A 10,415-nucleotide genomic window follows, 5' to 3' on the forward strand; every position below is an offset into this window, starting at 1 on the left:
ATGGGCAACAGGCGGTTGCCTGGGTACCTGCATGTTTCTTCCTTAGAACCTGTGCTGACCATGCTGACCCTGAAATTTAGCCCGGTTGCATTCCAGGGGAAAGGACGTGAGGTTCCTTGAGTGGAAGAGAAAGCCTGGGAGGTTTTAAAAATGGAATAAAACTAAATGTCTCCTGCCAAGGCCGTGTCAACTAGCCATCACCGACGTCTCTTGCTCCATGGCTTCCAAGTGTGTGTGTGTGTGGGGTCCTTTCCCGAGAGTCGTGTGTACATACATCGATACATGCATACGAGCAGTTCCTATTGCATCACCTCTCAAAAGAACTGTGGCTGCTGAATGCCTCTCTCCCCAGCTTTTTAAGGTGCTCCCCTGACCGGCCTTGAGCTGAACCCAAGGAACCACCCAGAGGGCTGTAAACCTGAGCTCTCCCGGCCGACCTGCCCCTACGCCTAACTCGGAAAGTAAAGCTACAACTTCTATGCTGACTAAATTTGACTGTAGATGCGCTTGAAACTCAGGCTTGAACACAGCAGAGCGCATCCCTAGAATCTGGCCCGGTTTCGCTTTAACATGCCAATTAAAAAAAAAAAGGCAACGAAAACTCTTAGACTCGTCCGTACTTTGGCGTTGGAGTGTGAGAATACAACAGTTTGAAAGCTGACGGGGTTAAGTAGAATCGGTGAAACTAAAACGGGGTCATCGCACCCAGATGTTCTGGGGTTCCCTGGGACGCAATAGTGAATCTGGGACCAAAGAGGTGACTGCAGATTCGGGCGCCTAGCTCGCCTCTCCCGGCCTGGCTCTGCAAACCGCTGGTCTGTAGGAGGGTTAGCCGTCACTCCTCACCCGCCTTCCCCAGCTGAGCGTCAGGCGGAGGCGGTTGGAAGCCCCGGAAGAGCGGATAGGGAACGGCGTAGGCGGTGGGGCTTCTGCCAGCCGCGCTGGGGACCAAGGGGTTAAACGGGCGTGGCCAAGGGCGCCCCGCCCCTACGCACCCCGCCCACGGAGGCCGCGGCTAGCCTGCGTATTTATAGAGGCGGTGCCGGGCGCGCCGCGGCGTCCCTGTGCCCCGCAGCCCCGCATCATGGAGCGGCCGGCGCCCTTGGCCGTGCTGCCCTTCTCCGATCCCGCGCACGCCCTGAGCCTGCTGCGCGGGTTGAGCCAGCTGCGCGCCGAGCGCAAGTTCCTGGACGTGACCTTGGAGGCGGCGGGCGGCCGCGACTTCCCCGCGCACCGCGCTGTGCTGGCGGCCGCCAGTCCCTACTTCCGCGCCATGTTCGCGGGCCAGCTGCGCGAGAGCCGCGCCGAGCGCGTGCGCCTGCACGGGGTGCCGCCCGACATGCTGCAGCTGCTGCTGGACTTCAGCTACACCGGCCGAGTGGCGGTGAGCGGCGACAACGCCGAGCCGCTGCTGCGCGCCGCGGACCTGCTGCAGTTCCCCGCCGTGAAGGAGGCGTGCGGCGCCTTCCTGCAGCAGCAGCTCGACCTGGCCAACTGCCTGGACATGCAGGACTTCGCCGAGGCCTTCAGCTGCTCGGGGCTGGCGAGCGCAGCGCAGCGCTTCATCCTGCGCCACGTGGGCGAACTGGGCGCCGAGCAGCTGGAGAGGCTGCCGCTGGCGCGCCTGCTGCGCTACCTGCGCGACGACGGACTGTGCGTGCCCAAGGAGGAGGCGGCCTACCAGCTGGCGCTGCGCTGGGTGCGCGCGGACCCGCCGCGCCGCGCGGCGCACTGGCCGCAATTGCTGGAGGCTGTGCGCCTACCCTTCGTGCGCCGCTTCTACCTGCTGGCACACGTGGAGGCCGAGCCGCTGGTGGCGCGCTGCCCACCTTGCCTGCGTCTGCTGCGCGAGGCCCGCGACTTCCAGGCGGCTCGCTACGACCGGCACGACCGCGGGCCCTGCCCCCGCATGCGTCCTCGCCCGTCCACCGGCCTGGCGGAGATCCTGGTGCTGGTGGGAGGTTGCGACCAGGACTGCGACGAGCTGGTCACCGTCGACTGCTACAACCCGCAGACGGGCCAGTGGCGCTACCTGGCCGAGTTCCCTGACCACTTAGGTGGGGGCTACAGCATCGTGGCGCTGGGCAACGACATCTACGTGACGGGTGAGTTCGCTGGGGGATTACCAAGAGAGACACGCAGGACCTGGAATTCTAAGGCCTGACCAAGCCCTTGGCAGGGCGACCGCGTTAGTTTCTCTATTTGTTTTCAGGCTAGAAGAGCCCCCTTGTGCGAGCAGAAACATAGCTGCTTTGTGAGTTTCCGTGCCCTGTGTGGCACAGCCTGCCTTGCTTAGCCAACTCCTTGCCCCGGAGGTGCCCCCCCCCTTTGGTTTGGAAAAGACCGGGCATTGACCTGGCACAATGGGTGCTTTCTTTTAATCCCCAAGGAATGCGGGGAAAGGATGCTGGCTGGCGCCTGGTGAGGCATCTCTTCCCTCCCTGCTAAGCCACAGGGGCCTCCTGACTCACTGGCTTTGTCACCAGTGACAAGGTTTCTTAGATCCTGCACCTAAGCGGATCGGATCACATGGTGTTTATGCTGCACCAGTCTACGACTGTAAACATGGTCACATGTCGAGAGATTTTCTTCCAGTTACTTGGCTGAAAACCCAAAACACTGCCTAGTCACGGTAGGCGGGTCCCGGCCTGCCCCAGTGCTGGCTTCTTCCACCTTTTCCAAGGGATGACTCCTTGATCAAACTGGAAGGCGGCTACCCCCTGCTATAGACCAACAGGGATGGCCTCTGGAACTACTATATAAGGAAGGCCACTGAAGCCTCTGGCCCTCTTATCAGAGTAGCCTGCAGGAGGCTGGATTGTCACCGGGGCCGTTGCCCAGCGAGGTACGTTCCACATAAAGCCCACCCTTATCTTGCTGTGGAGTGCTGTGCAGAAGAGGGCACAGTGTCAGGGACAGTGTCCGCTCTGGCCTCAGCATCGTCCCTGGCCAGCCACCCCAATCCAGTAGCCTTCTGCCAGAAATATACCCCTCTTTAAAGACAACCTGAGCCCGTGTTGTTTGAGGCGCCTCCCTTGCCACCCTGCCCCCATCGCCTCTGAAGTCTGGCTGGTGAGTTTTGAGCAGACTCGCCCTTGGATAAATGTCACAGCTGAACGGCTAATCAGGTTTAGGCAGGTGGCTCTTTCCTTCCATTCAGCTGCTGGTGGGGGATTTTCCTGAGAGTCAGGAAACCACTTCAGCTGCTTTGCATCGTCCCTGTAAAAGACCCAAGAGACCTCGGACAGAGTGTCTCTGCCCTGTTCAGGGCGCCAGCCGGAAAGCCAGCAGGCACAGCCCTCGGGGTCCCTGGAGTCTCCTGATAGCAGAGTTTCCAAGTTTTAAACCTGCTTTATGCCTTTTTTTTTTTTTTTTAACTTCAAGATAGGGTTTCTCTGTATCTCTGGCTGTTCTGGAATTCACTCTGTAGACCAGGCTGTTGTCAAACTCAAAGAGATCTTGCCTCTGCCTCCTGAGTAGTCTTTTTTTTTTTTTTTTTTGACTTTTGTTCACACACACACACACAAATAAATCACTGTCCGTCATACTTGTGTAACTTGATAAGAGTTTCAAGTGAAACATACCCCTGTGTCCTCCAGTAAAGACAAAACTAGAACCCTAGAGGGGTAGGACAGTGTGGCTTTCTTGTCTTGGCCTGGCCTTGTTTGAAAGTCCCCAGGAAGTCTAGGATTTGGTGGCCAAGTCCCATGTTTGGTGTCTGCCCAGAGCCAAGGCTGGGTGTTTGAGTTAATTAAGAGTGTGGTGGGCCGGGTGTGGTGGTGCACACCTGTAATCCCAGCACTCCAGAGGCAGAGGCTGGAGGATTGCTGTGAGTTCCGAGGCCAACCTGGTCTCGAAAAATCAAATAAATAAAGAAAACAACCCCCCCTCCCAAAATAAAGATGTTGGGTGGGAAAACTTAAGGCTGGGGGGGGGCTACATTTGTATTGCATTTTGTTTTTTATGTTTATGGATGTTTTGCCAGCACACCTGGTACCCACAGAGAAGAGGGCGTCGAATCCCCTGGGACTGGAGTCATGGATGGTCATGAGCTGACCATAACCATGATGGGGTGCTCAGAGTCGAACCCAGGTCCTCCGAAAGGGTAGCCAGTGCCCTCTGCCCTCATTTTGTTTCTTGGGTTGGGGTCTCACCTAGCCCAGGGTAACTAGAGCTACTGAGGGCTGGGATTACAGATCTGAGGAGGCTGCCCAGGCTTCATGCGTGCTTAGTGGTCAGTGCTACCAGCTCATCTCCCGCCGTTGTCCATGACTGATGAGAGAGGCATCTTCTGGCCTTGGCTTGATGGCAATTAGTAGGCCTGTGCACTGCCTCAGTGACAGCTTGGTGAGGCCCTCAGAAGAGGACAGATATATTTCGGGTGACGGGGGTGAGGCTAATTCCTCTGCTGGGAGAGGCCAACCCGGAAGTCCAAGAAGGCACAGGTGGGTGACTCGCTGCACGTGGGCTGACCATCTGCCCTTTGTATGCCCTGGCAGGCGGGTCTGATGGCTCCCGGCTCTATGACTGCGTGTGGAGATACAACTCAAGTGTGAACGAGTGGACAGAGGTGGCACCTATGCTCAAGGCCCGAGAGTACCACAGCTCCTCTGTACTGGACGGGCTGCTGTACGTGGTGGCAGCTGACAGCACAGAACGCTATGACCATGCCACCGACTCCTGGGAGGCCCTGCAGCCCATGACCTACCCAATGGACAACTGTTCTACCACTGCCTGCCGAGGCCGGCTCTATGCCATCGGCTCCCTGTCAGGCAAGGAGACCATGGTGATACAATGCTATGACCCAGACACCGACCTGTGGTCACTGGTGGACTGTGGCCAGCTCCCACCATGGTCCTTTGCGCCCAAGACTGTGACTCTGAATGGACTCATGTACTTTGTCAGGTGAGCCCACGTCGCACTAGTTTTGGCTGGGCATCCCTGTGCCGCCCATTTCGTAGGTGAGGAATGGGGACCAGGCCGGGATCAGAGGCTACGGCTTGTCCCAGCCCTTAGACCATTTCCACGGGCTTTAGGTTTTTTCCATAATCAAGTCTCCTCAAGGATAGTGGAGTCTTGGCAGCATCTAGCTAAGCAGCTGGTGGGGCACTGTGCACCGCAGGCCACATGTGCAGGCACATGCATGTGTCTCAGTGAGACAGACGAATGTCTCGGCTCTACCCTGTCCCATACATGTTTTGATGACCTGTTCTGGTCATGGCCATGTACACCTTGTACTGAGCATGAGGTGCGTGTGTGTGTGTGTGTGTGTGTGTGTGTGTGTGTGTGTGTGTGTGTGTTACCCGTGAATATTCACTGCTCTCCTTCCTGATCCAGAGTCTGCCCAAAGCTGTGGGGCTAGAAGTGAAGGAAAGGAATAAATGTCATTCCCCTCTGTCCCCTCTTGGTCATGGGACTTTGCTGGGGGAGCCCCAAGGTGTATGCCCTTGGCTTCTGGGTCTGCATTTTCTTTGGCTGAGCAAGGCTGACCTTTGTCTTGCTCCCCCCCCCAACCCCTCCCCCCAAACAGGAGGCAGAGTGAGCTCTGAGGTGTCTAAAGGGAACACAAGTGTTTTGTTTATCATCTAAGTGGCTGAGGGGCCTGGTGTCTTTAAATACCAGGAACTGAAGCTCTGTTTTGAGAATGCTGTGGAACCTTCCTGGGTCCTGTTATAAAACTGCCTGGCCCTTCCCTAGTGCTCCCCACCTCCTGCGCTGTCTTTAAGGAGGGGGAGGGGCTGGCTATAAATACCACTTTGAAGAGTGCCAGGTCTCTGCTTCAGCCCCTCCGTGGTGGCTGCTGGCCCAGCACCTCTGAGACTGCCCTCCCTGTCCTAAGGTCCTAGGGCAGGGTGTTGCCCGTGGCTGCTCTGGGTCCTGCGACCTGCTGGCTCTCAGCCTCTGGGATAGGAGTCAGTGTTGACTGCTAGCCCTCCAAGGGGAAATGGGAGGGTTTGCTTATATGCGGTCCACACAGGGAGCCGCTTCAACCCCACCTGAACGCCGGGGTAAAGGAAGACAAGGTTGGATGAGCCATGAAATATAACTCTATGCTCAGGGTGCCACCTGTGTCTTGATAGCCCCGTCAGGGACATAGCCAGTGCTCTGTGAAGGCCATAGCTATCATCAGTGGCCAGTAAGAGCAGATGCTGCTCTGGGCAAGGGTACCAACTCTGCCTGGGAGGGAGCAGACTTGGAGAGAGAAGATGAGGAGCCTGTTCTGCCTGCCGTCTTCCAGCCGTGGCTCCAGTGTGTAGGGTTACCTGGTGGGTTCAAAGCCAGCCTGGACTAGAAGTTAAGACCCTGTCTCAAAAAATGTATACTCAGGATCACAAGAAGGTTCAGCAAGTTTAAGGACTGAGGCCCTTCACACCTAGGGTGCGAATTCTGCCTGACTGTGTCTGTCCCTTGCTTCCTTCCACAGGGACGACTCTGCCGAGGTGGACGTCTACAACCCCACAAAGAATGAATGGGACAAGATCCCATCTATGAATCAGGTAAATCCGCAGGCGTGGCGGCCTTTGTAAGCTCAGGCTAGCCCTGCCTTTGCAACTCACCTGTCATTAGATTGTTTGGGAGACAGTCATGGTGGGTGGGGCCGCTATTAAGTCCTGTGCAGATGTTTCCTGAGTTCCTCTCATTACCTCTGAAACTTGCCAATAGCAGGTGCTTATTAACTAGGCTCTGGTGGCCGGCTGCACCCTTACTGTGAGCCTCTGGGGACGGGAGGGGTCAGATGGGTTCTCCACAGAGTGACACTAAGTACGGAGGCCCCGGGGCTGGTGTGCTTGTGTGAACACCAACCGCCATTGTGGCTAGAAGGAGTGGGCTGGGACAGGTCTCTGGGAACTCCGTAGCCCCAGCTGCTTCCTGGGGAATTGACCTCAGGAGTACGTTCGAGTACGTTCGTTGGACGTGTGTGCTGTGAACACGGATGCTGGTGTGAGGTCAGGGCCTCTTCTCTCTGCTTGCTGAGAATAAAGATCTACTGAGGCTGATGGGGTGATGATACTGGAAGGCTTCGTATCGTCTGACCAGGCTCAATTCCCAGCCGTCGCTGCTGGCCGAAGCAGCGTGCTTTCTGCCCTAATGCGGGGCAGCTAGTGTGGCCCCGCCTGGAGACCATGCTGCCCACATAGGGAGCCCCATTTTCTGCCTGGAGAGCAGGAGGCCATTGGCCTATTCTGTCTATACAACCTAGAAAGCTGGCTCAAGATGGTTCTCAGTGCTGTGGTTATGATGTGTTGGACTGCTCCCTGGAAGTTACTAGAACATTCAGGGAGGGAGGTCCGCCCTGCCACAGGTGCCTGCCTTTCTCACTCCTCCACCTTGATCCGCAGGTACATGTCGGGGGCAGCCTGGCCGTCCTGGGAGGCAAGCTCTATGTCTCTGGGGGATATGACAATACGTTTGAACTCTCGGATGTGGTGGAGGCATACGACCCAGAGACCCGGGCGTGGAGCGTGGTGGGGCGGCTCCCAGAGCCGACCTTCTGGCATGGCAGCGTGAGCATCTTCCGCCAGTTCATGCCACAGACACCGGCGGGGGGCCGTGGCTTCGAGCTGAACAGTGGCAGCAGTGACATGGATGCAGGCCACCGCAGGCTGCCACAGAACCCTGAGGAGCTACACTAGCCCAGGCCTGGCCCAGGGGAGGGCCTTGGTGCAAGGGGCCTGGCACCTGCAGAGGAGGGGCCCCTCCTTTTTGCACAGGATGGGGTCACCAAGCAGAGAAGTGGTTTATGGGTGCTGAGTGAGCCCCTGGAGGCATCGTGTGGAGCCTATGTGATAGCTTCTTGGGACAAAGCTGATGGTGACCGCTTGTGTGGTCAAGACCCAGTGGCTTCTCCACCATCTTGTATCTCAGCCTTCAGAAGTTCCCTCCAGCTTGTAGCGTCCAACTCACCATTCAGTGTGCCTCTCCTTGCTTCCATCTCCTGGGCCTGCTTGCTCCCAGAGCAGAGAGCAAGGGCCCCTGTGACAGTCAGAAAGTAGCCTGGCCTGGAGCATTGGACTCCAGGACAAAGGCTACAGTAGAGTGATAAACCTCACACACACGTAGTACCAAAGATCCCTGTGGCCAGTGCTGGAGGCAGAGGGGTGTCGGCCCACCCAGCTTCATGCCTCTCTTGGGGTCTCACCTTACCATACAGGGTGAGCCCAGCTGCAGTGTGAGCCTAAAGGGGTCTGTTTGCCAGAGGCAAGACTGGAGGCGATGACCAGCTCTCACAAAGCTGGCTCACTGTGGCTCCTCCTCCTTGGGAATCTGACACTTGGCCGAGTAGGCAGATGCTAGACCTGGGAGTGGAGATCCCTGCTTCTGAAGGCAGCCGAGTGGGGCAGCCGCAGTGCTTGCTTGTAGTTTGGAAATGCTTGTGGTTAGACCTCGAGGAGGAGGAGAGAGCTGGCAGCGGTAGGGGACAAGGTGGCTTGGTCTGAGTTTAAGATGCACAAGCCAGTGCCGGGCGTGGTGGCGCACGCCTTTAATCCCAGCACTCGGGAGGCAGAGGCAGGCGGATCGCTGTGAGTTCGAGGCCAGCCTGGTCTATAAAGTGAGTCCAGGACAGCGAAGGTTACACGGAGAAAACCTGTCTCAAAAAACAAGCAAACAAACAAAAAAGGTGCACAAGCCGTCATTGTGAGAATTTTTCTGTGCCACTGTGTGGAGAACCTAGGGTTTGTTAGGCCCAGGGCACCTGAACCGCAGCTGAGAGGATCTCCGGGCTTCTCTGTGACTTTGGTTTCCTCTCTGGAGTTTGTCCTTCATGCCTCTTTCTGGGGAAGAGGGCGTTAAGCCAGAGCCAAAGCTCGGTGTTGCTTTTTCCTGGTGGCTGAGTGAGGCCTTGGAAACAAGAGTCTGCCCCATCACACACCTCTAGCTCCCTTGGCCTTAATTCTCCAGGTACCTACCAGCTTCCTTCCTGTTTGAAGCCACGCACTACAGATGTCATCGTGCTGGGTTTGACAACCATGTTTTACAATGCTCCGCTGGGCACGTGGCCCTGGGAAAGACGGAGTATGCATGGGGCAGTGCTGTCCCTAACTGGACCCACTGGTGCCCTAGGGTTGATTCCCTTGGGGATGGGTGGCTCTGGCTTGTTTTGTTCCCTAGTGCAGCCCATCCCTCCAGTGCCTCTCTTCCCTCTTAGCCTACTAAACTCTTCCAGAGAGCCTTAAAGAGCTGCCTCCCAGCGCCACCCAGGGTGGGGGTGGGAGAGCTGGTGCTCCATGGGGTGCCTTCCTGTCTGTATCGGACTACGTGCTGGGGACAGTGTGCTCTTCGGTCTTCTTAGGGACAGGCTGGGGGGCTATCCAGAAGAACACTCCTGTGACCTGCACTGGTTCCGGCATTATAGTGCACGCTTGCGCAGGACTCTGCTGCCTGCCTGAAGTCCTCCGGTTTCCACACCAGGGCCCATGAAAACTAAGGATAGTGGCATAGGCACTGACTGGGTCCACTCCGTCTGCTTCACCTTTGCCACTGGCTCTGGGCTGTACCCCCAGCACTCAACACACATTTCTACACTAACAGGGATTGAAGCTGGGCCATCTGGGTATGAGATGGGCCCTGTTACATGTATAAAGCTCTTAGTATGTCAGGACAAAATTAAGGAAAGTTCTGTGCCTGTATTTGATGCTGATCTATAAGGGATTTCTTGTATTTATGACTTCAGAGACTTATGCTGCCTTTCTTAGGTGACTAGCACTCAGTTACCAGTGGCTGGGGCAGATTTGTATATTTATTTTTGTCATTTCTGTAGGCTTCTATATCCAGCATCCTAAGGTTTTTAGGATGCTCCCCTACTTTTTGAAATAAAATGTTTCCTATATGCTGGGTGTCATGTCATGACCTTCATCTTTTTTTCTTTTCAAGACAGGTTATCTCTCTGTAACCCTGGCTCTCACTCTATAGACCAGGGTGGCCTCAAACTCAAAAAGATCTACCTGCAAGCCTGGGGTGGTGGCACGGACCTTTAATCCCAGCATTTGGGAGGCAGAAGCAGGTGGATCTCTTTGAGTTCAAGGACAGCCTGGTCTACAAACTGAGTCCGGGACAACCAGGGCTACATACAGGGAAACCCTGTCTCCAAAAAACAAAAGAGCTTGCCTTCACAGAGCCTTTCAGGACCTTCTCTAGGTGAAACACACAGGATGTAGTGCAAAGGTAGGTCTCCTACCCAAACAGATGTGCCCTAAGTTAGGGCCCTTGTCCTCAACCTGTATGTAGGCTGAGACCCACAAAAGACCATGGAAAACATAGATATTGACATTAATTACAGTTACAAGTAACAATGAAAACAATTTTATGGCTGGGGGTCACAAGAGGAGGGAACTGTGTTAAAGGGTCACAGCATTAGGAAGATTAAGAACCACTGCTTTATTAGAAGGTTCCCCAAGAGGCTGTGAACCCACATT

The 10,415-nt window shown here is 56.0% G+C and overlaps 1 protein-coding gene across 1 annotated transcript; it reads left to right on the plus strand.

Moving 5' to 3' along the window:
- The first annotated feature begins 1,021 nt into the window (after positions 1–1,021).
- Positions 1,022–9,829, plus strand: KLHL21 (kelch like family member 21). Its single transcript, XM_084786887.1, has 4 exons — positions 1,022–2,105; positions 4,500–4,905; positions 6,425–6,497; positions 7,341–9,829. Exons 1-4 carry the CDS (start codon positions 1,085–1,087, stop codon positions 7,632–7,634), a joined length of 1,794 nt encoding a protein of 597 aa, XP_084643013.1. The 5' UTR covers positions 1,022–1,084; the 3' UTR covers positions 7,635–9,829.
- Positions 9,830–10,415: the final 586 nt, after the last annotated feature.

This window comes from Acomys minous, assembly GCF_964271855.1.
Source record: "Acomys minous genome assembly, chromosome: 6".
Taxonomy (NCBI): domain Eukaryota; kingdom Metazoa; phylum Chordata; class Mammalia; order Rodentia; family Muridae; genus Acomys; species Acomys minous.

Bases quoted from the DNA above. Each gene is read 5' to 3' on its own strand.
- KLHL21 (XM_084786887.1), top strand. From the start codon at position 1,085: ATGGAGCGGCCGGCGCCCTTGGCCGTGCTGCCCTTCTCCGATCCCGCG. The intron at 2,106-4,499 runs GTGAGTTCGCTG...ATGCCCTGGCAG, and splicing joins CAACGACATCTACGTGACGG to GCGGGTCTGATGGCTCCCGG. The intron at 6,498-7,340 runs GTAAATCCGCAG...CTTGATCCGCAG, and splicing joins AGATCCCATCTATGAATCAG to GTACATGTCGGGGGCAGCCT.